The 26,281-nt window shown below is 42.9% G+C and overlaps 1 protein-coding gene across 1 annotated transcript in view; it reads left to right on the top strand.

Annotated features, from left to right (window-relative positions):
- The window catches only part of SKAP1 (src kinase associated phosphoprotein 1), a 695,231-nt gene that overhangs the window by 192,511 nt on the left and 476,439 nt on the right, over positions 1–26,281 (top strand). The window contains exon 4 of the mRNA XM_073608061.1: positions 17,473–17,592. Within this exon, the coding sequence (XP_073464162.1) occupies positions 17,473–17,592 (120 nt within the window). The remainder of the gene's footprint in view (positions 1–17,472; positions 17,593–26,281) is intronic.

A 26,281-nucleotide genomic window follows, 5' to 3' on the forward strand; every position in this document is an offset into this window, starting at 1 on the left:
TGTGCAAACACTCACCAGCTGTCTTCACCCCTGCTGGGGTATCAGGCAGTCACAGTTTTTGCCACTGTGCAGCAGCTCCTGGCGATCTCAGGATCGTGGTAGTATTTCACATAAAAAGAGAAGGGATGCCCATAGCGTGAAATCATTTAAAAGAGTTTTATTTCAAGAATGAACAGTGGTACTCACCTTTTAAAAAGGTCATATACGCAAAAGAGTAAAATCCAGGTCGTCTGCTAGCAATCCTGTTTGTTTTGGGAGACGCAGATTAGGCCACGCCCTACGCATTTCGTCATTGGACGTCTACGGGAGCGTCATATGATGAAACGCGTAGGGTGTGGCCGAACTTGCCAATATCATTAGTATCACCATCACCACCCACTCAAATAATAAGACACCACAGATCACTTAAGATATAAAAAGGAACAGCGCCACACCTACACTTTTAGTTTATGACTGCCTATGTCATTTCTTGAGGTGCTAAAATGGCAGGGCAGTACAAACCCCCCCAAATGACCCCATTTTGGAAAGTAGACACCCCAAGGAAATTGTTGAGAGGCATGTTGAGCCCATTGAATATTAATTGTTTTTGTCCCAAGAGATTGAATAATGACAAAAAAAAAATTACAAAAAGTTGTCACTAAATGATATATTGCTCACACAGGCCATGGGCATATGTGGAATTGCACCCCAAAATACATTCAGCTGCTTCTCCTGAGTACGGGGATACCACATGTGTGGGATTTTTTGGGAGCCTAGCCGCGTACAGGTCCCCGAAAACCAGACACCACCGCCTTCAGGATTTCTAAAGGGCGTAAATTTTTGATTTTGCTCCTCACTACCTTTTACAGTTTTGAAGGCCATAAAATGCCCAGATGGCACAAAACCCCCCCAAATGACCCCATTTTGGAAAGTAGACACCCCAAGCTATTTGCTGAGAGGCATGTTGAGTCCATGGAATATTTTATATTTTGACACAAGTTGCGGGACAGTGACAAATTTTTTTTTTTTTTTTTTTGCACAAAGTTGTCACTAAATGATATATTGCTCACACAGGCCATGGGCATATGTGGAATTGCACCCCAAAATAAATTTAGCTGCTTCTCCTGAGTATGGGGATACCACATGTGTGGGACTTTTTGGGAGCCTAGCCGCGTATGGGGCCCAGAAAACCAATCACCACCTTCAGGAATTCTAAGGGTGTAAATTTTTGATTTCGCTCTTCACTGCCTATCACAGTTTCGGAGGCCATGGAATGCCCAGGTGGCACAAACTCCCCCCAAATGACCCCATTTTGGAAAGTAGACACCCCAAGTATTTTGCAGCTCTCATTTGTTTTTGAAAATGAAGAAAGACAAGAAAAAAAAAATTTTTTTTCCTTTTTTCAATTTTCAAAACTTTGTGACAAAAAGTGAGGTCTGCAAAATACTCACTATACCTCTCAGCAAATAACTTGGGGTATCTACTTTACAAAATAGGGTCATTTGGGGGGGTTTGTGCCACCTGGGCATTCCATGGCCTCCAAAACTGTGATAGGCAGTGAAGAGTAAAATCAAAAATTTACGCCCTTAGAAAGCCTGAATGCGGTGCTTGGTTTTTGGGGTCCCGTACAAGGCTAGGCTCCCACATGTGGTATCCCCGTACTCAGGAGAAGCAACAGAATGTATTTTGGGGTGTAATTTCACATATTCCCATGGCATTTTTGAGCAATATATCATTTAGTGACAACTTTGTGCAAAAAAAAAAAATTTGTCTCTTTCCCGCAACTTGTGTCACAATATAAAATATTCCATGGACTCGACATGCCTCTCAGCAAATAACTTGGGGTGTCTACTTTCCAAAATGGGGTCATTTGGGGGAGTTTTGAACTGTCCTGGCATTTTATGCACAACATTTAGAAGCATATCAACCACTCTTCTAACCACTTGAAGACAAAGCCCTTTCTGACACTTTTTGTTTACATGAAAAAATTATTTTTTTTTGCAAGAAAATTACTTTGAACCCCCAAACATTATATATTTTTTTTAAAGCAAATGCCCTACAGATTAAAATGGTGGGTGTTTCATTTTTTTTTTCACACAGTATTTGCACAGTGTTTTTTCAAACGCTTTTTTTGGGGAAAAAACACACTTTTTTAAATTTTAATGCACTAAAACACACTATATTGCCCAAATTTTTGATGAAATAAAAAAGATGATCTTAGGCCGAGTGCATGGATACCAAACATGACATGCTTTAAAATTGTGCGCAATTTAAAAGCCTTTAAAAGCCTTTACAGGTTACCACTTTAGATTTACAGAGGAGGTCTACTGCTAAAATTACTGCCCTCGATCTGACCTTTGCGGTGATACCTCACATGCATGGTGCAATTGCTGTTTACATTTGACACCAGACCGACGCTTGCGTTCGCCTTAGCGCGAGAGCAGGGGGGACAGGGGTGCTTTTTATTTTTTTTTTCTTTATTATTTTTTTGCTTTTTTTTCTTATTTTTAAACTGTTCCTTTCATTTTTATTTTTAATCATTTTTATTGTTATCTCAGGGAGTGTAAATATCCCCTATGATAACAATAGGTAGTGACAGGTACTCTTTTTTGAAAAAATTGAGGTCTATTAGACCCTAGATCTCTCCTCTGCCCTCAAAGCATCTGATCACACCAAGATCAGTGTGATAAAATGCTTTCCCAATTTCCCAATGGCGCTGTTTACATCCGGCGAAATCTAAGTCATAAAATGCTCGTAGCTTCCGGTTTCTTAGGCCATAGAGATGTTTGGAGCCACTCTGGTCTCTGATCAGCTCTATGGTCAGCTGGCTGAATCCCCGGCTGCATTCTCAGGTTCCCTGTTGAGACAGGAGAGCCAGAGAAAAACACGGAAGACGGTGGGGGGGGGGCATTCCCTCCCACTGCTTGTAAAAGCAGTCTAGAGGCTAATTAGCCGCTAGGATTGCTTTTACATGAAAGCCGACTGCTGGCTGAAAAGAATGATACCAAGATTATACCTAAACCTGCAGGCATCATTCTGGTATAACCACTCAAAGTCGTGAATGGCGTACCTGAAGACAAAAAAATGGTTAACAATAAAACACAGTAAACGGTAAAGTATAAAAAATTGCATACCTGAAAAGCAAATATGATAAAACATAATAACAATAACAATAAAACATTGCAGAATAGAATACAGTAAAAAAGAGCAGAACAATAGAGAGAGAATAGAGAGAGAGAGAACAATAAAACGACAACTATTTTTTTTTATTTTATATATTTTTTTTTTTGTAACTGTAACTTTTATAACTGTAACCGGTTCCAGGTTCGAGTCTTTCAAAATGCGATGGCATCTTGGGAGACCCTGTGAAAGTGTGCCTAGTCTGTGCAGTGCTGTACTCTACGCTAATACTCAACTAGTGAATGGTAGCGTTCAAAACATTCACCAATGCAAAGACCAGGATTGTCAGGACAGGAGGGACAATAATAGCGGGTGTCACGCCTATATCCGCACTTGCTGCAGACACGACATCTTTTTTGGGGGGGGGGTCGTTGGGTAGGGGTACTCGGGAGCACATAAAGAAAATGCCTCTCATGCAGCCGACTGCATTTGGTTGGGGATGTGAATGGGGAAAGTACGGGTGCTGCAGAAGCGGTGGGTTCCCAATTAGGATTGGCGAATGCAGCAGGAAGGGCACTATGGGCACGACGGGCTTGTTTGTCTTCTTCTTGGTGGCAGCGGGACACTACTTGTGCTTGCCACTTCACCAGCTTCAACTGCACTTATGGGACTCGCCACGTCACCAAGTGTTACTGCAGTGCTGGTTTGACTACGACCGGGGTGTACTAGGCCGCTGGTGCTTGCCAGTTCACCAAAACGCTACCAAAAAAACTGTTAGTGATCGCAGGGATCAAGCCTGACTCTGCGAACGCTGCAGTTATGTGTTTAGTGTTTTGTAAGTGACAGTGATCGATACTGCACTTGGGTGGGCTGGGCTGGGCCGAGCGGAGGGGCAAAACGCAGGTGCTAGCAGGTATCTGGGCTGATCCCGCTAACACTGTGTTTTTGGGAACCCTAAACTGCTGGGGACGCTAGTATAGATCTGATCGGATCAGATATTGATCCGTTCAGATACTATACCACTAAGGGAGGTGTATGGTGCGTGCGTGGGTGTTAGCGGTACTGGCGCTAACCTGACGCTGCCTGGGGCTGGTGCTTGTCAGTTCACCAAAATGCTACCAAAAAAACTGTTAGCGATCGCAGGGATCAGGCCTGACTCTGCGAAAGCTGCAGTTACGCGTTTAGTGTTTTGTAAGTGACAGTGATCGATCGATACTGCACTTGGGTGGGCTGGGCCGGGCGGAGGGGCAAAACGCAGTTGTCTTTGAGAAATAGACGTATGAGTGCTGCCAATATTGCTGCAGTGGTTAAAGGGGTGGGGGGTCAACCTGTCAGTGCTCAGACCATACGCCGCACACTGCATCAAATTGGTCTGCAAGGCTGTCGTCCTGTGGTCTGATGAGACCAAGATGAACTTATTTTGTTCAGATGTTGTCAAGCATGTGTGGCGGCAACCAAGTGATGAGTACAAAGACAAGTGTGTCTTGCCTTCAGTCAAGCATGGTGTTGGGAGTGTCATGGTCTGGGGCTGCATGAGTGCTGCCGGCACTGGGGAGCTACAGTTCATTTAGGGAACCATGAATGCCAACATGTACTTTGCATACTGAAGCAGAGCATGATCCCCTCCCTTTGAAGACTGGGCCGCAGGGCAGTATGCCAACATGATAAAGACCCCAAACACACCACCAAGACGACCACTGCCTTGCTAAAGAAGCTGAGGATAAAGGTGATGGACTGGCCAAGCATGTCTCCAGACCTAAACCCTATTGAGCATCTGTGGGGCATCCTCAAACAAAAGGTGGAGGAGCGCAAGGTCTCTAACATCCATCAGCTTCGTGATGTCGTCATGGAGGAGTGGAAGAGGACTCCAGTGGCAACCTGTGAAACTCTGGTGAACTCCATGCCCAAGAGGGTTAAGGCAGTGCTGGAAAAAAATGGTGGCCACACAAAATTTGGATACTTTGGGCCCAATTTGGACATTTTCGCGGGTGTACTCACTTATGCTGTCAGCAGTTTAGAGGAGACAGCAAATTTACACTGTTATACAAGCTGTATACTCACTACTTTACATTACAAGTGTAATTTTTTCAGTGTTTTCACATGAAAAGATATAATAAAATATTTACAAAAATGTGAGGGGTGTACTCACTATTGTGAGATACTGTATGTATACACACGCATGCACATAAATACACATTCGTGCACATACATGCCCATATGCAGTCAGGACACACATACACATGCAAATCTCAGTTTCACATCGCACATCTCTGCGCATGCCAGAGGAAAAAGCATAATTTTAGTGCCATTATTTTTGAAATATAAATTAATGGGCTGTGACGTTTAATACATTGCCTATTTACAACTCTTGGTATCTTTGTTATTCGCAAGTGCACATAATTTTTATCCTAGAAATATTTGTTATTTATTAAAGTGACACGTTCTCATCTTTTAAATTTAATCTGCTCACAATGGCCCCAACATGCATTATCATCGTCCCAGGTTGGTCGTTGAATTATGACTTAATATCTGGAAATCTAAAATTATGTTTTTACTTATTGACCATAGAGTGCTAACGTGTAAAAACTGCCATGTCACTTCATAGGAATGTGTACCCACAAGTGTACAAACCAGAAACTGGAACAGAGGGCCGAGGAGATATGCATGATGTGCAGCTCTAAAAAATACTTAAATTAAAGTTTAATAAAGAAATGAAAAAGATGGGGTTTATTTTGGGCGTTCTAAGCTTTATTGCCCTATCCGTATAAAGACATGGAAAAATGGGTGTGTTAGCCATAGATGTTGCTAAGGGCTTATGCATGCGGGCACAAAGGACTGTACACAATCAAGGAGTGTATTTCTGGCTGCTTACCCATCTCTATACACATGTAAAATTTGTGGTTACATGTGTACGGTCAAAGCATCTGTCGGGCAGTGTTAATTTTGGCATCAAAGTTCGATTTAGTTTTAGTCATAGTTTTTTGACTAAAATCCGATTTTAGTTTTAATTAAATTTTAGTCATCTGAATTGTTTTAGTTTTAGTCATATTTAGTCAACTAAAATCCCCAGTACATTTTAGTTGACTAAAATCATTTTACTCAACTAAAATCTAATGGGTTTGGTTAAATTGTAATGAATTATTTAAGCAATTCTCTAGAACTTCCAAGCTCATTATATAATCCTGAAGGAAAAAAAACGAAAACAGTGGGGAAAATAATTATTTGATCCCCTGCAGATTTTGTAGGTTTGCCTACTTACAAAGAAATTAAGGGTCTATAATTTTTTTCATAGGTGTATTTTAAATGCCAGAGACAGAATATCAACCAAAAATCCACAAAAAAAACACACAATACAAATGTTATAAATTGAGTTCAGTGAGTAAAATAAGTATTTGATCCCCAAGCAAAAGGTGACTTAGTACTTGGTGGAGAAACCCTTGTTGGCAAGCACAGAATGAAAACATTTCTTGTAGTTGGTTACCAGGTTTACATAGATACAAAGTTAGCTCCCTCTATACATATTCTATAGGATTAAAGTCTGGAGACTGGCTAGGCCACTCCATGACCTTAATGTGCTTCTTCTTGAGCCACTCCTTTGTTGCTTTGGCAGTATGTTTTGGGTCATTGTCATGCTGGAAGACCCATTAACGACCCATCTTCAGAGATCTGGCTGAGGGAAGAAGGTTCTCATCCAAGATTTTACAAGACATGGCCCCGTTCATTGGCCCCTCAATGCAGCAAAGTCGACCTGTACCTTTAGCAGAGAAACAGCCTTAAACTATTATGTTTCCACCTCAGTGCTTGACTGTAGGGATGGTATTCTTATGCCCTGTACACACAGTCAGATTTTCCTACAGAAAATGTGTTTTAGGATCTTGTTTTCGGAAATTCCGACCAAGTGTGGGCTCCATCACACATTTTCCATTGGAATTTCCGAGACACAAAGTTTGAGAGCTTGCTATAAAATTTTCCGACAACAAGATCCGTTGTCGGAAATTCCGATCGTGTGTATACAAATCCGACGCACAAAGTGCCACGCATGCTCAGAATAAATTAAGAGACAAAAGCTATTGGCTACTGCCCCGTTTATAGTCCCGACATATGTGTTTTACATCACCGCGTTTAGAACGATCGGATTTTCCGACAACTTTGTGTGACCGTGTGTATGCAAGACAAGTTTGAGCCAACATCCGTCGGAAAAAATCCATGGATTTTGATGTCGGAATGTCCGATCAATGTCCAACCGTGTGTACAGGGCATTAGGGTCATAGTCAGCCAAACACGGCGAGTCGAGTTATTGCCAAAGAGCTCAATTTTGGTCTCATCTGACCACAGCACTTTCTCCTAATCCTTCCCTGAATCATTTAGATGTTCATTGGCAAACTTCAGATGGTCCTGTACATGTGCCTTCTTTAGGAGGGGGACCTTGCAGGTTCTGCAGGATTTTAATCAATTGGGGCGTATTGTTTTACCAATGGTTTGTTTGTTGACTGTGGTCCCAACTGCCTTGAGATCATTCACAAGCTCCTTCTGTGTAGTTCTGGCCTGATCCCACACTTTTCTCATGATCATACTTCCCCCATGAGGCGAAAACTTGCATGGAGCTCCAGACCGAGGGCGATTGGTGGTTAGTTTATATTTCTTCCATTTGCGAGTAATCGCTCCAACAGTTGTCTCCTTCTCACCAAGCTTCTTGCTGATGGTCTTGTAGCCCATTCCAGCCTTGTGCAGGTCTACAATCTTGTCCCTGATGTCCTTTGACAGCTCTTTTGGTCTTGGCCATGAAGGTGAGGTTTGAGTTAAAGAAAGAGATTCTGTGGACAGGTGTCTTTTATACACATAACAAGTTGTCGTTAGGCACACCTCCTAAAATTGACAGGACTAATCTGTGTACCACATGAGCACATATTGTAGCCAGAGTGGGGGCCAGAATTATTGTTAGTTGTTAGGGGATCAAATACTTATTTTACTCACTGAATTGTAATTAAATTTATAACATTTGTATCTTGTGTTTTTTCTGGCTTTTTGGTTTATATTCTGTCTCTATCATTTAAAATACACCTATGATAAAAATGATAGACCCTTTGTTTCTTTGTAAGTGAAAAAACTTACAAAATCTGCAGGAGATCAAATAATTATTATTCCCACTGTATGTTATTATTTATGGTAGTAAGGTTTGAACAAACTACACAGACACTCTGGACGGTGGCATGAGGAGGCCTGTAAATGCTGCACGGTGCTCTTGGAGGTCTAAGGGTGCTTGTAATGCACACAGTGCTCTGGATGGTGGTCTGAGGAGGGCTGTAATGCACAGTGTTCTGGACAGCGGTCTGAGGAGGCCGGTAATGCACAGTTCTCTGGACGGTGGACTGAGGAGGCCTGTAAATCCTGCAGTGTTCTGGACGGTGGTCTGCAATGCACAGTGTTCTGGACAGCGGTCTGTAATGCACAGTGCTCTGGACGTTGGTATGAGGAGGCCAGTAAGGCACACAGTGCTCTGGAGGGACGGAGGCCTGAACATGCTGCACAGTGCTCTGGACAGTGGTCTGAGGAGGCTAATGCACACAGTGTTCTGGACGGTCATCTAAGGAGGCCTGTAATGCTGCACAGTGCTAAGCACTCCACACCACTAAGCACTCTAGGGTCGCTACCTTGCTTGCTGGGAGGGTAAACGCTCACAGGCTTTACAGGCGGAGCTCTGATGAAACCGGAAGTTCATCTGGGTAAACATCCCAACCTCACATTTTAGTTCTGTTCTAGTTCATTGATGAAAATGAGAATTGATATTCGACATAGTTTTCGTTAATTGATGAAAATGTGGAGTCATTTTCATTTCGTTTTCGTCACTGGAAAAATACCGCTGACGAAACTTATGGCGAAAATGTTTTCATCTACGTAATTACCACTGCTGTCGGGCTGTCATTTGTACAGGCTGCTGACAATGGCGAATGCAAGCACTGATGACTCCTGGGTGCAGAAATACAGAACACTTTCTTCTTGCAGGTAAATCAGACCCTTTTTTGCTTATCTATAAATAGTAAATCTGAAAAGGAAAAGTCCATCTGTTATGCAAGTAAGGAACATGGAAGGTGCTTTAACGTAAGATCACCATCTCTTGGTCCTGGTTACATTGAGGGAAATTATTTCATGTATATGAGTGCTTTATGACTCATGTAAATACCCCAAGGTACCTGATCTGGAGGAAAACATTGATTGGCTAGGTTGAATTTTCACAGATAACTGGTAAGCCATTGTCAAGAATTGTCTCCTCTTCTAGCCCTTTTCATCCTACATGGAAATAAAAATGTACACTTATGTAATCTGACTGTGCATATTTATGAGAGGAAAAAAATCTTAGTTGTAGGAAGCTCTATGCGTCTATTTCCAACCACCATTTGCTTTTTACTGCTAGTAATAAATAATAAACTTTTTTTCTATTTTACTACCAGTTAAAAAGGTCTATTGCCTAAGATAGCGCTGGGTTTTGCGTTCTTGGCTACAGTATTTAATTCTAAAAACTCTATGTGTGTAGAGTTACCGTTTTCCAGAGTGCAGCATTAGTATATGATAATTTGGGGAAAAAAGTTTTGTTTTATAGCAATTTTCACAACTGAATTCATGTGTTTATGAAGTGGCTAAAATGCTATTTTGCATTTCACCTCTGTCCATATGTTCTTATACTCATTTAAATTCAATTGGCTTTTTGCAGCTTATTGTAAGAATTTATTTTATGACTTACATTGAGCATGCACAAATGGAAAATGCTGGTCTTTCAGTGTGTGCTAAATCCATATCTAGTCTAGAGATTATAATGCTGCTGCAAGTTGAGAAGCCAGCAGAATGGAATAGATTATTGGTCTAAAGTGCTCAGCTAATTATATTGTTTTTCCTGTAAGATATAGATCTCTTTGGACTTCGGGAGTAAGGCAGCTAATTAATGAAAGAATTATTCTTGTTGTCTAGTAAGTCTGTGACTGGGGCTAAGACTGACCGTGTCCCCAATGGACTGTTCTGCATGCCTTTATATTGGCTTGCTCAGTGTCACTCTCCTCCTAATTACTGAGGCACCGCTTGCCAGACCTGTCACCCAAGGTTTGTGCTGCGGTGAGAACTTGATCACTTGAGCATGTTCCTAGCTGTCATCCCAGGCTGGATGCATGAGACGTGCCCGGGATAATGTTCCTCTCACATTGAATTGGTTATGTTTTTTCTACAGTAAACAGATATTCATGATCACATTACTATAGATCATAATTTCATAGACTAATATACAGTTTTAGGGGCTTTGATCCAGACAAATGATGTGATAAGCATGTTAACAAAAGTCTTACATTCATATTGGGCTTATCATGATCAGTAGAATAAACCTTATCCCTCAGCGGTGTCCCCCCTTACATCAGGTGTCCCTCAGCGGCCCCCCCCTTATATCAGTTGTCCCCCAGTGAAGCCCCCCTTTACATCAGGTGTCCCCCCCGTGGAGCCCCCCTTACATCAGGTGTCCCCCAGTGGAGCCCCCCCTTACATCAGGTGTCCCTCAGTGGAGCCCCCCTTACATCAGTTGTCTCCCAGTGGAGCCCCCCTTTACATCAGGTGTCCCCCCCGTGGAGCCCCCCTTACATCAGGTGTCCCCCAGTGGAGCCCCCCCTTACATCAGGTGTCCCTCAGTGGAGCCCCCCTTACATCAGTTGTCTCCCAGTGGAGCCCCCCTTACATCAGGTGTCCCTCAGTGGAGCCCTCCCTTATATCAGGTGTCCCAGCAGTGGAGTCTCCACCGCCATTACAGTAGACCAGCCTGGTGTAACACAGGTCACATTTCCCGAGGGGAACAAGCAAGAGGCGGAGCCGGCTGGATGGCTGCCAATAGAAATTGAGCTGCCACCAACCCCCGCCCCGTGGCCTTTCCCACAACAGGTGGGAAGGCCGAGGGGCAGGGGTTGGCGGCAGCTCAATTTCTATTGGCAGCCACCTGGCCAGCTCCGCCTCTTGCTTGTTCCTCTCGGGGAGTGACCAGGCTATACGAGAGCTGGTCTTCTGTAAAATGGCGGCCGGCGAAGAGATTTCACTGCCGGCCGTGGACCCCCTAGCGGGGGCAGTGGCGAGTAGGCGGGAAAACACTGATTTCCCGGGACATTTCCCGGGAAACACTAAAAGGACAAAGGTCTAAATCTGGGATTGTCTTGGGAAATTTGGGGCAGTTGGCAACTATGCTGGTACATAAGAAACAAAAGGGAAGGGGTGGAGGGAGGAGAGAGACGGAAACTTAATTGAGGCTTCGCGAATAAGGCAGTTCAATCTTGGTAACCGATATAGGCACAAGAATAAACATGAGGACCAAACAAGAAATAGGTGGAGGAAACCCACAAGGCCCCCATAGGTGGAAAAAGGACCAGTGTGTCTGGGATTCTAACTCAAGCTTATTAATCTTTTACCTGTTCTCAGAGGCCTGGGCAGGACTGGTGCTTAAGGGCATTCTATTGAATGTCCTCAAACATTCTATTGAATGTTTGAGGTTCCCCTGAAGGAGAGAGACTACAGTACCCATTTATCAGTAAAGGTGTGGTATTATAGTGAAAAGTAGAGGAGACAAGTACCTATGAAAGACTCTAAATTGGCTATGATACTTGGAGAAATTATCTCGAAATGGCACCTTGCATTTAGTGATAGTAGCAAACTAGAGGCAGGAACAGAGGGGCTGGCAAAGAGCCTAGCTAAGCTGAACAGGGATTCAATGCGGTCCTCTAAGTGAAAAAAAACCCTCCGAATTTGTGTACAGGAATTTGGAGTTATGAAATCTGCTTGCAGAGTTTATCAAGCAGAGAACTATCTCCAGTAGCCAACTACGTGGCTGTTTTTTTGTTTTGACTACACCCCTTGGCAGATAATATGGACTCACCCAAGCTGGGGAGTCTAAGCACCAACTGATTTTCGCCAGAGCTCCTGATTGTGGAGATAGATTTTGCTGCATGCTGATACCAGGTTGCAGCCCTCAAGCCCAACCAACCAAAGGATGAGTGGGGACAAGGACGCTACAGTGTGGAGAAAGGGAAGTAGAGTGTAGGCAGGATTAAACAAAGGGTCTGGGTCAGCAACGAGTAAGCAATAAACTAGACTAGAGATGAGAGAGTAGTCGAGATCAGGCAGGGGTCTTGGCAGGCAGCAAGCAGAGAATAGTCAGACAGTTCACAATGAAAAAAGCAAATAAAGAGAGAAGGCTCAGGTAATCTGGGTCAGCAACAACAGGAAAAATACTTCAGTATTAAAGTTCTTGCTCTCAGGTAAATGGTTTGCAGACAAAGCACAAGTAATTTCATAGGCTGGCGCTTAAATACCTTCTAGGCTATTCCCAATGTTGTTAGTTAAATCCTGGGCTGTAGTGGGGTAGGAATAGCTGTAAAGAGGATGAAAATGAGCAATGTCTCAGCAAAGCTGGAGAGAACTGTAATTAATGAGCAATGTGAACAAAATGTAAACCTCTAACAGCAATAGCATAAACAAAGAGATAAAAATAGTGGCGCTAAATTCAATAATACAGTGAAAGTATATATTATTAACGTGCATCAAACTATTTAAAACACCCTGTGGCAAGTGAGAAAAATAATAAAAAACACATTTAACTAAGAAAAAAGTCCATGAATAATTTCTTCAAATAGTGAAGCTTTATAAAGTGTCTTCTCAATTCTTCCACCACACCAATATGTGACATGATTCGTCTCCCTTCAGATAACACACTCACCAGCTTCCAATGCCTTACACTTTCATGTTTGGCTAAAGCACTTTGCACCACACATAAAGGGGTTAAGTGAAATTTCAGACTCCAGCCGTGAACATCAATCAGGATCTCTCCACATGTAAATAATAAAGTGCTCCAGATAGTGCAATAATGTAAAACCAGTTTAATTAAAACGCTTCAAAAAATCTTCAATCATTAAACTCACATCAAATAAATTCTTTAAACGCATATAGTGAAATCACAGCAGCTCTTCAAACAACTTATAACAGCGATGTGTGGTGGTCACGGCGGACCTGAGGTGTGCAGGCAAAATACTCTCACCCGCCCCTCAGGCTCGAATCAGATCTCCACTTCCTCGTTCGATGTGCAGTTTCAGATGTTACATGTGATTGCCGTACAGTCACGCCCCAACATGTTTCGTCATACCGACTTAATCATTAATGAGCAATGCCTTAAAGTGTTACTAAACCCACAACAGTAAGATTAGTCTGTATATGCAGTAAAGCATGCTTGTTATACTCTACTATAAAATTTAAGGGCTTAATCCTCCGCATTGTGTAAAAAAGATTCCTGTTTGAACTTACATAAGCCTGCCTGGTGTTTGTTCTGAGCTATCACAACTGGACTAGAACGGCACAGAGCTGTAGTTGTAGTCCCGGAGCATTGGATGACTGAACCATCAAACGTTGCAGTCTGATTCAATAGCTGCAGAGGAGTGTCGGGAGAGTGGAACCGAGCAAGCAAGGGACTCGTTACAGTCTGTATATGCAGTAAAACATGCTTGTTATACTCTACTATAAAATTTAAGGGCTTAATCCTCCGTATTGTGTAAAAAGGCAGTTTGATCCTGTCTCCTCTGATCCTCCCCTTCTCTTACTGTCCCCAATCCATCTGTTGATAGAACAGAGCCTTGGGAGCACTCTGCACATGCTGTTTGGTGTGTATTGCTAGAAAAAAATTTTTTTGGTTGGTTTTTGGGAGGGTGCATGTGATTAGCACAGGGCCGATTAGCACTGTCCAGACAGAAAGTCAGGGGTCATGCAGCCTCATCGGTCAGTCAGAGGAGAATGAAAACTCCTCCCACAAACTTTAACCAGTGCTCAGCCAGATACTGATAGAAGTCACAAGACTGCTATATACTGCTGATGAGAAAAGGTATTTAGCAATTTTTATTTACTAAAAAGATTGCATTTCCATGTTCTGTGTACTGTGGGAGACCAGATATAGTGAATGCAGGGTCCTGGGTTTAGTAACACGTTAAGAGAGCTAAAAACAACAACTGAGCTGTAACAGCACATGAGGTCATTTTTTTCTCTTTGTTTGTGTGAACTAACATTAAAGGGCAACTCCACATTCGTGGAAAAAAAAAATAGCAAATAAAAAAAAACAATATAGCGTATACAATTGCGACACAAGTCATATTGTTATTGAATGTTATTAAAATTTACCTTTCCTTTTCAATCTGCAGCTCCGTAATTTTCTGTGAAATGCATTGCAATATGGCTACCTGGAGGTGTCTGTACACAGAATGTGTATAGAACGCCCCCCAGATATGTAATTTCCTGCTTGTGTGATTGGCTCACTGATTTCCCCAGAAGTCTGCACTAAGATACAAATTTAGATATCCCCGGCAACAAAAATTCCCAATAGGACATCACGTCTAAAGGGTGACCCGAGTATAATTCGAGGGGGGCACTTTCAGCCCAAAAAAAAAGGGCTGAAAAATTTGACTTATACTCGTGTATATACGGTAAATGACATTTACCAGCCCCATTTCCCAGCCTCCATCCTGGAGATCCCCCCCAGCAGGGGGGGGGGGGGGCACACTGTTATTTTTTATCGCTTGAATTATTTTTCCCATTATAAGCATGAGTGGGGCCTCATGTCTAAGTTTTGCCTAAGGCCTCACAAAGCCTAGATCCGCCTCTGGCCATACACATTACCTAGCCTCAATTGCTGTCTCATCATTGTACTACATGGCAGGGGGTCCATTTTAGACATGTTATCAGCTCTATGGGAAAGTCAAACCAATTTTGTTCCACTACTAACAGCTGTCCCAGGGCCCAGTGACATTTACATCAGCACCACAACCACCAGCTTGTGAGAAGAGCTAGTTGCTACCTTTTGGAGATCTGGAACATCATATGGCCCACTAGAAGTCTACCACTTACAGAAGTGGTGTGCTTTGCTTATCATCGCAGTGTTATGCCTAGTACACACGGGCCGAATGTCAGAAGACATCGGCCGGCTCTATAAAAAGTGACCGCAATTCGGCCCATGGGTTTGTCAGCTTCTCTGACAGAAGCTGGCTATTTGGCCGAGCATGCTGGAAAGCCAGAAGCTGACTAGCTCCCAATCAGCGCTCTCAGCCAATAGCTGAGTGCGCTGACCAGGGTGCTCTGGTGGGGGGGTGGGAGTCTGTTAGTTCAGCGGCTCCAACCAGAGCTGTCAGGTTTTTTTTCATTCAACGCACTGGGGGTTTGAACTAAAAAAACTACCAAGCTTTACACCTAGAGTATGAAGGAGGAAATACATTTCTCTCTTAGCTCACCTTTGGTTTTTAGACTAGCTGTGATACCATAAGGCTAGCTTCACACTAGTGCAGTGCAATTTTGATCTGATTTTCAATGCAATTCTGTAGAGCAGCTGCAGTGCGACTTGGTGTGTTTTTGATACTTTTCTTAATGCGTGTTACTACTGCAACTTATCCGTGACGTCAGCCAGCAGGAATGAGTCATTGATTGTTAAGGAGCCAGCACAAAAGAGCTGATTTAAAAAAATAAAGATAAAAAAGGCCTGCAATGCCCACCCCCAAATCCATACCAGGCCCTTCGGGACCGCACACCACGAAGAGAATGCGTGCCCCCCCCAAATGTAAGGCCTGGTAATAATAAGGCCTGATATGGATATGGATTTTAAGGAGAATCCAACACCAAAATACAAAATGGGTTGGGCTCCCCCAAAGTCCATACCAGACCCTTATCCGAGCACCTACACCTGCACGCCATTTCTCTTTCTCTATTATTTATTTTTTTATGTCGATTCTTTTGTTTACATTCTGCTGTCAGTGGGGAATCGGTTAAATTTCACATCCTCCCAGGAATGCTAACTATCACGTTTGCTTGTGCTCGCAACCAAACTGTCAAACCATCTGGTGTCATAACTGATCACATGTGCAGCATCATGGCAGTTGCAGATCCAACAGAGGCTAAGATGGCAGCTTTCTTGGCTGAAAAGGATAGGAGGGTTTACAGTGCCTTGCAAAAGTATTCACCCCCTTGACATTTTTCGTGTTTTGTTGCCTCACAACCTGGAATTAACATGGATTGTTTGAGGGTTTGCATCATTTATTTTACAGAACATGCCCACAACTTTGAAGATGTTTTTTTTTTTTTTTTATTGTGAAGCAAACAACAAATAGGACAAAATAACAGAAAAAGTCAATGTGCATAACTATTCACCCCCCTAAAGTCAATACTTTGTAGAGCCACCTTTTGCGGCTATCACAGCTCCAAGTCACTTTGGAAAAGTCTCTATGAGCTTGCCCCATCTTACAACTGGGATTTTTGCCCATTCCTCCTTGCAAAACTGCTCCAGCTCCTTCAAGTTGGATGGTTGGCGTTTGTGAACAGCAATCTTGAACTCTGACCACAGATTTTCTATTGGATTGAGGTCTGGTCTTTGACTAGGCCATTCCAACACATTTACATGTTTCACCTTAAACCACTCAAGTGTTGCTTTAGCAGTGTGTTTGGGGTCATTGACCTGCTGGAAGGTGAACCTCCGTCCTAGCCTCAAATCACACACAGAGTGGTACAGGTTTTGCGCAAGAATATCCCTGTATTTAGCACTGTCCATCTTTCCCTCAACTCTGACCAGTTTCCCAGTCCCGACTTCTGAAAAACATCCCCACAGCATGATTCTGCCACCACCATGTTTTACTGTGGGGATGGTGTTCTTTGGGGTATGTGTTGGGTTTGCGCCAGACATAGCGTTTTCTTTGATGGCCAAAAAGTTCAATTTTAGTCTCATCAGACCAGTGTTCTGCTCCATCACATATAATTCAGATTTAAAAAAATTGAACTAAAGGCTGTAATGTAACAAAATAGGTAAAAAGCCAAGAGGGGTGAATACTTTTGCAAGGCACTGTAATTCTGCTTTAATTTTCGTAACAAACAGTAGGTTTGTAAACATGTAAGATGTTTAAGGCAGCGCATACATTAGTCATTGTTTTTCTTACAACTCGCTGGTCGAACGAAAAAAATGACCCGATTTCAACCATCCACTTGTGGATAGGGGAATCCTTCCTACTGAGTAAATGTATTCGAACAGTGGGGAAACTTCCCTGGTGTCAGAATACACAGATTAGTGCTGCCGGCACTGATTGATCGTGAAAAACACAACAAGGTTTTTTGTTTTGCCAAATGTACATGTTACTGATACAAATACAATGCATAGACTCAGGTAACATCAAGAGAAGAAGGTCAGCATCACACTGGGTCTAAAAGCATCAGGGAGTGACAGGAAGGAGGATATTTTTTTATGGAAACCCAGGGACCTTAGTGTTACAAATCCAAGTAAAAATGATTACATCTTTCATGTGCTTTACCAACATTTTCTAAATTGTTTGCTTATTTTCTTAGGTGGTGACACTAATGTTGCAGCAACAGGACAAGACAGTTATGATGATAACCATAGCCTGAGCCATGGGACTTCTTTGGCGTCTGATGAAGTCTCACTTACATCAGACTACGTGGATGATGGTAAGTTCAAGGTTTTAGGCTTGAAGTTGACTATTTTGTTAGTGATTCTTTAAAAAGGACTTCTGTTATTTTACAATTTGTGATTTTATAATATAAGGTACTGAACAGGACCCGCCAGACTTTTAAAGTGGATGTAAACCCAATGTCATCCTTTCTAAACTACTGCCATAGGGGTTATCTATAAGGATATACATGCCTCCTGCATGTATCTTTACCTGTTAAATGTCTCCCCTCTGTCTGTTATTAGACCAGAAAAACTGCATATTCTGTGGGCGGGTCTGTTGTCTGGAGCTCGGTGGGTGGAGTCGTGATGTCCGTAGACTCCCCGCCCACCTCTACACTTCCCTTGTCAATATGCATTTTCTCCTGTGTATTTCAAACACTGAACTTCTCCTATGATCTCTAACATCCAGTGAAAAGACAGGAAAGTAACCACATGACTTCAGCATGCCAAATCATGCTGAGGTGTGGAACAGCTAATCCTTGCAGAGCTGCTGAAGAACGGAGTGGGGGAGGGAATTAAAAAACACTGCATGTGTCTTAGGCTGGTGCACGAGATATGTAAATCACCTGTCACTCACAGCAAGGGGGAGTATTTGACAAAGTTTTTCTCAGTTTGTCAAGATTTATTTCACTGAACAATAAAAGAGGATTGCTCAGAGATGGATTAATTCTGTGTGGCAAGACTGGGCTCAAATGATAGGAAATCGTATACTCTACAGTATGATATCAAAAAAAAAAAAAAAAATTCGGGTTTACATCCACTTTAAGCTGTGCTTTGACTCACCATTCCACTAAATCCTGTTTATACTCGGCACAACTTAGCAAGAGCAGACATGCTAAAAAGGAAAGATGACAAAATTGTTTACATGTAATTAGCAAGTAGCGTTATGGTGATACCGTGAATAGTATGTTTTTAAGAAATAGATTCCCTAAGAGCCAATTTACATTTTTGAAACACTCCTGCACTATTTTTAGCAAAGCAGTACAGTGCACCCATTCCATGCACTTTCATGCATTACACAAGCATTGGGGTGCAGTGGGCAACACCGTGGCTAAGCGGTTAGCACTTCTGGATCAAATCCCAACCACTGCAATAACCTGCCTGGAGTTTGCATGTTAAACCTGTGCCTGCGTGGGTTTCCTTCTGGTACTCCGGTTTCCTCCCACACTCTGAAGACTTGCTGGTAGGTTAATTGGCTCCTGTGAGTTAGGGACCTGAGATTGTAAACTCCTTGAGGGTAAGGACTGATGTGAATGTACAATATACTATATATGTAAAATGCTGTGTAAATTGATGCCGCTATGTAAGTAAAAAGTAAATAATGTGTCAGTCCAGTTCATCCTTTTTGATTGGGCTGTCAGTGTTCCTCAGTGTATGAAGAGTGTTACCTGCACTTTTTTAGCAATACAGTGCACAACGACACATTTGACTGTGCAATATAGTACGGTGCGATTTTATTTCTTTATCATACAGTACAGGACACAGGATCTTAGCTTGGGTTATATGCAGCTACCTTCAAATGATTGGACACAAAAGAAGCTGCAAGGGCATCCCCTAAATAACCCCTCCCACCCCCAGTAAGCCTTCATTTTTTGCCATTGTCCTTAGGTGATAGTTATCTTCTACCTACTGAAAGAGTCTTACCTCTTTTAACATCTGTTTTTTCTCAAAACTCTTTCATCAGTTTTCCTAGCTGCTCTGTAGCCACAGTGGCTACTTCTCTGAAGCTTTCCTGATTGGTTGGCTCCTTGTGGGACTTGTGGGATTGTCCCCGGTTCCCACCTGGAAGAAGATGCAGGGCCGTCTGTATTGTTTCTTCGGACACTGGATCCATTGTGGTTGCTCACATTAGCATGTAGCTTCGTGTTGAGCTTGCTGCAGGGTGCTGTACAGGTCCGGGGGCGTGGTTCATCAACAGTTTGCCCTGTCCCTGAAGACTCCTTCATTGGTATGCCCAACATAGAGTGCGAAGTTGAGATGGAACTTGATAAAGACATCAGTCATATTGATGAAGAACCTATTTAAAGCCTTGTTTTCTCTGGTAGGTCCTGCTGTGCAATTTGTTGCTGCATTCATAGCCATCTGCCATATGCTTCCTGTCTGGACTCAGCACATGGCCCCAAACCCTGGCTCCATGTTAACAGATGCCTCCTTTAAAGTGACACTACATTTAGGTTTAAAAGAAACAAATTCTAAGTATGATGTGATCCAACTTCCTGTTACAGGATGGCTATGATTGTTTTCCAGGGTTCCACTGTATGTAGGAAAGTAGCCACCTTCTCTGGACAGGGGACATTGAACTATGGATTATGGGATTTGTAGTGTGCAAAGAGCAGCACATCTGACCACAACTAACGTGCACTGCCTGTTTCAATCAAATGAAAGTGGAGGGGAAAAAGGAGAGGCTCTTAAGTTCAAAGAGGAAATTACAAGGAGGTAGAAGAAACAATTTCATTAAAAAAAGATTACAGGACCATTAAGTAGTGGATGTGTATGGATTATTTTTGGAGAATGATGATATTTATTGTCACTTTAACCACCACCTGGAGCTTTTACCCGTGGCCCTACCCTACTTCATGGATGGCTTGGGGGATACTCTTCATGAGATTTACAGGATGAGTTTCTTTTCCGTTCCCATGATGAGGATCCCCTGACTCAAATGATGATTAGCGGAATTCTTGAGCAAGAAGTGTCTTGCGAGGACGCCCCTTCAACAGATAGAGCTTATGGAATACATCCTTGGGTAACTTTATCAAGGAAATCACTGGGGGTAAGAATATTCTTCTCCCCCAGAAAAAGACTTGCACTCCCACAGGTAGGCCTTTGTCTCCTGATGCTAGGAAACGTTCTGAACAAGGAACAGTTTTGGGGTTTCTACTTGAACCTGTTCGCTGTCCCACAAATGGAGGCACTCTGCCCATTCCAGATGTGAAAACTGTCACTTGTTCTTGCAAGTCCAAAAGTTCTGCATGGATTCAGCCATATTGATCATTGCCTTTCTTTTACCTAGGGACTTTCTGGTCTCCATGGACATTGTGGATTAGTACTTGCACATCCTCATCTTTCCACTTCCTCACCATTATCATTTTGCCTTTTTCTTTGGTTTGTCCATAATACACAGGGTCTTCACCAGGTGCTTGCCCAAGTTCCACCTATGCTTCATTCTAGAGGTATTCATGTTGTGGGATATTTATTTATTACAGGTACTTATATATAGCACTGTTAATTTACGCAGTGCTTTACATATACACTATATTGTCAAAAGTATTGTGCCTGCCTTTACACGCACACAAACTCTAATGGGAAGGCTGTCCACAAGCTTTAGAAGTGTGTTTGACCATTCTTCCAGAAGCGCATTTGTGAGGCCAGGCACTGATGTTGAACGAGAAGGCCTGGCTTGCAGTCTCCGCTCTAATTCATCCCAAAGGTGTTCTATCGGGTTGAGGTCAGGACTCTGTGCAGGCCAGTCAAGTTCCTCCACCCCAAACTCTTTCATCCATGTCTTTATGGACCTTGCTTTGTGCACTCTACAAATCATTTGGTGGAGGGGGGTTATGATGTGGGGTTGTTTTTCAGAAGTTGAACTTGGCCCCTTAGTTCTAGTGAAGGGAACTCTTAAGACATCAGCATACCAAGATATTTTGGACAATATCATGCTCCCAACTTTCTGGGAACAGTTTGAGGATGGCTCCTTCCTGTTCCAACAGGACCGCACACCAGTGCACAAAGAAAGGTCCATAAATACATGGATGAGCGAGTTTGGGGTAGAAGAACTTGACTGGTCTGCATAGAGTCCTGACCTCAACCCGATAGAACCTTTGGGATGAATTAGAGCGGAGACTGCGAGCCAGGCCTTCTCGTCCAACATCAGTGCCTGACCTTACAAAAGCACTTCTGGAAGAATGGTCAAACATTCCCATAGACACACTCCTAAACCTTGTGGACAGCCTTCCCAGAAGAGTTGAAGCTGTTATAGCTGCAAAGGGTGGGCCCTCTCAATATTGAACCCTACAGACTAAATCCTTGTACACACGGTACGATTGTTGGCCAACCGAGCGTCTGATTTTTGTGAAAAGGGCTTGTGCCAGGATCTTGTCTTGCATACTAATGGTACACAATTGTCGTGCCACAAACATGAACGTAGTGACGTACTACGAGGAATTTCAGCTCTCGCGCTCCACTCTTTGGGCCCCTTCTGCTAATTTCGTGTTTGGTGAGCATTGATTCCGAGCACGCGTGTTTGTACTTTCAACTTTAGTGTGACGGATTTGTGTACTGACCATACGAAAATCTGACGTCAAACTGCTGTCCGACTGAAATTTACTAGCCTGTCATCCAACATTTGTTTGCGGAAAATTGGACAACAATTGTCAAAAGGAGTGTACGGTAAAATTTTAGGACAACAGTCAGTCAACAGACAATCCCCTGTCAACAATCAAACCGTGTGTACGAGGCTTAAGACTGGGATGCCATTAAAGTTCATGTATCTGTGTAAAGGCAGGCGTCACAATACTTTTGGCAATATAGTGTATATTGTACATTCAAATCAGTCCCTGCCCTCAAGGAGCTTACAATCTAAGGTCCCTAACTCACATTTATACATACTCATACCAAAGCCAATTTAGACAGGAGCCCATTAGCCTACCAGCATGTCTTTTGGAGTGTGGGAGGAAACTGGAGCACCCGGAAGAAACCCACACAGGCACAGGAAGAACATGCAAACTCCTTGCAGGTAGTATCGTGGTTGGGATTCAAACCAGTGACCCTATTGCTGCTGGGCAGAAGTACTAACCACTTAGCCACTGCGCTGCCCATATGTCCTTCTTTTCTGTTGCTTGTCTCCTTGCTGTTCTCCAGAACAAAATAGAGCAGTGGTAGGCCTTGAGCACAATTAAGGTTCAGGTGTCAGTGTTGGTCTTATCTCCGTGCCCTCTGGCATCACAGCCACATTATCCAGGTACTGTTGGTAAATACTGCCCTTAGGGGGCTCTTGCTGCCAACACTCAGAAAGTCGCATTCTTAGTAGCCATAACTTTGGAACATAGAATCTCCAAACTGCCAATACTGTCTTGCAAGCCTCCTTTTTTGGGTCCTTCATAAGAATAAGGTTGTCCTGCGTCATAGGCTCTTTTTCCTGCCTAAGGTGGTATGAGCTTTCTACTTAACCACATGCCGACCGGGCCATAGCCGAAAGACGGCTGCAGCGCTGTCGGCTTATTCTGGGAGGGCGTCCATGGACCATGCGCACCCAGGAGCATCCGTGACCATGGCCGCTTACCACGTGATCACTCCGTCAAATGACAGAGCAATCACTTCAAAACTCATCCATCCCATCCATGCTCACCGAAGTACTCATGCATCCATGCTCACATAGGTACTCATCCATCCATCCCATCCATGCTCACAGAAGTACTCATCCATCCATCCCATTCATGCTCACAGAAGTACTCATCCATCCATCCCATCCATGCTCACAGAAGTACTCATCCATCCATGCTCAGAGAAATACTCATCCATCCATCCCATCCATACTCATCCATGCTCAGAAGTACTCATCCATCCATACTCATCCATGCTCAGAAGTACTCATCCATACTCATCCATGCTCAGAAGTACTCATCCATCCCATCCATACTCATCCATGCTCAGAAGTACTCATTCATCCATCCCATCCATACTCATTCATGCTCAGAAATACTCATCCATCCCATCCATACTTATCCATGCTCAGATGTACTCATCCATCCATACTCATCCATGCTCAGAAGTACTCATCCATCCATCCCATCCATACTCATTCATGCTCAGAAGTACTCATCCATCCATACTTATCCATGCTCAGAAGTGCTCATCTATTCATCCCATCCATACTCATCCATGCTCAGAAGTACTCATCCATCCATTCCATCCATACTCATCCATGCTCAGAAGTACTCATCCCATCCATACTCATCCATGCTCAGAAGTACTCATCCATCCATCCCATCCATACTCATCCATGCTCAGAAATACTCATCCATCCCATCCATGCTCAGCAATACTCATCCATCCATACTCAGCAATACTCATCTATACTCAGCAATACTCATCCATCCATCCATCCTCAGCAATACTCATCCATACATCCATGCATCCATCCATACTCGGCAATACTCATCCATCCTCAGCAATACTCATCCATCCATCCATGCTCAGCCACCTATACTCAGCAATACTCATCCATCCATCCATACTCAGCCATACCCACCCAGCCATCCCATCCGTACTCAGCCATACCCATCCATACTCAGCCATACCCAGCCATCCACATTCATGGCTCAACCATGCTTAGCCATCTCCATCCACAGCTTATCCATGCCACATCAGTTCACATCAATGCCACTGCAGTGCCTCAAAGTGTAATAGGTAGTCAAATTAGATTTGACATTTATGCCCCTAAAACACCTGATGGTGCTCCCTACATGTTGGACCTCTCTATGTGGCCAGGCTGTGTAAAAGTCTCACACATGTGGTATCGCCATACTCAGGAGGAGTAGGAGAATAAATAAAATAATAAAAAAAACAGCGGTAATTAAATCCCACCAAAAGAAAGCTCTATTTGTGTGGAAAAAAAGGACAAACACTTCATATGGGTACAGTGTTGCATGACTGAGTAATTGTCATTCAAAGTGTGAGAGCACTGAAAGCTGAAAATTGGTCTGGTTAGGAAGGGGGTTTAAGTGCCCAGTTGTCAAGTGGTTAAATGAAGGCCTTGTGTGTTTGTAGTTTTTGACCCAAGCCAGTCTTTTTTAATTTGCCTTTCATTGTGTGGATGTAGTCAGGGTGATTAGGGTGTATTTGAATGCCATGTCTGCACACCGGGCGGAATGGGGTCTTGCCATTAACTAAGTGTGGACCTCATGTGTTCACTTCATTAATTCCTGTACCATGCGGCTAGGTTCATGGGGTCGCCATACTGCGGGTTTGGTCCTGGCTGCTTTTGGGAAACCGCTAGGGAGAGAGTCAGAATACCAACCCCCCTTGCTATCGGAGGACCTGTCACCCATGCCTGGTACCACTTCTCTGCTGTCTGGTTGCTTTTACATTCCTGGAAGATGACCCATTAAAGGATCAGTAGTCCCTAATCCGGTCAGCTAATGTCCAGTGGTCAGTCCAGACTCTACAGAAATTCCAGAGGATACTTGACCTTTGGAAGTCATCGTTGGACCCAACTCACCTATTGGACTATGTGGGCCTGATATTTGATACAGCCTTGTTAACAATCTTACAGTCATTTTAAAGGTATTACGGCCAGGCAAATACCAATCTGAAAAAGAGTGGTCAACAACTGCAACCAACAGCAACCTAGTTTGTTTAAAAATGGGTGTCCATTGCAACCAGTCAGATGTTGGTTTTTGTTCTGTTTTTTTCCTGTTTTAAAATGTGATTTTGATAGCTTTTTTCTCCCTTCACTCTTTCAGTATTTTTTTGTCTGGTAAGTAGCTAAGTACTTTTTTTTATTTTAAAACTAGGAAATGACAGATGAATAATATTTTAACCCTTTCTAGTGATTAATTTTATAGTTGACAGTGAAAAGGGCCTTGCCATACAGACACAAGGATGCCCACTTAAGCTGCTTCTCTTCATTACTTATCGTATCTTATCTATCAAGAGTATGTTGTTCAGTAAAAGTGATTTTTTAATTACAAGCATCAAGCTTATAATTGAAGTTGTTTAGTATACAGCTACAAATGAGATGTGAATGACTTTGGTTTTTATAACTTAGAAATGTCAAGTTAAAAGGCATATTGCCTGTGGAGCTGAAGTGCATTTGTTTATGTTCAACACTTTAGAAACAAATTGTTGGAGTAAAAAAAAAAATGTGTGTGTGTGTATGTATGTATATATATATATATATATATATATATATATATATATATATATATATATATATACACACACACATACACTGTAAATTCTGTTCAGGTTTCTTTATTTTACAGATAAACAGAGATATGCAGTGTCCCCCTGTGGTCAAACATGGAATTACACCCTGCTTTAAACATAATTTCTTACATTTAGAGCAGTGTTTCTTAGCCTTTTTCCAGTTGTGGCACCCTTTAAAATTAATATTATTGATATTATAGCCACTAACAGGTAAAGTAAACAACTTTGATTATCTTGCTATAATGGCATCTGAAAGTGGGTGGGATATATGAGGCAGCAAGTGAGCATGCTGTCCCTGAAGTTGATGTTAAAGCAGAAAAATTGGGCAAGCGCAAGGATTTGAGTGACTTTTACAAAGCCAAATTGTAATAACTAGATGCCTGGGTCAAAGTATCAGCAAAACTGCAGCTTTTGTGGGATGTTCCCAGTCTGCAGTGGTCAGGACCTACTAAAAGTGGTCCAAGGAAGGAAAAGCATTGAACTGGCAACAAGACCATGGGCAGTCAAGGCTCATTGATGCACGTGGAGAGCAAAAGCTTGCCGTGTAGTCTGATCCAATAGAAGAGCTACTGTAGCTCAAATTTCTTCTGGTTTATTCTAGTTCTGTTAGAAAGGTGTCGGTGCATTGCAGTTTGTTGCATGTGCGCCTGCATAGCTGCAGGCCGGTCAGGGTGCCCATGCTGACCTGTCCCTGACCTATGCCCAGCTAAAAGCGCCTGCAATGGGCATACGAGCATTAAAACTGAACCAATGGAAGCA

This window comes from Aquarana catesbeiana, linkage group LG12 (assembly GCF_042186555.1).
Source record: "Aquarana catesbeiana isolate 2022-GZ linkage group LG12, ASM4218655v1, whole genome shotgun sequence".
In the NCBI taxonomy this organism is placed as follows: Eukaryota; Metazoa; Chordata; class Amphibia; order Anura; family Ranidae; genus Aquarana; species Aquarana catesbeiana.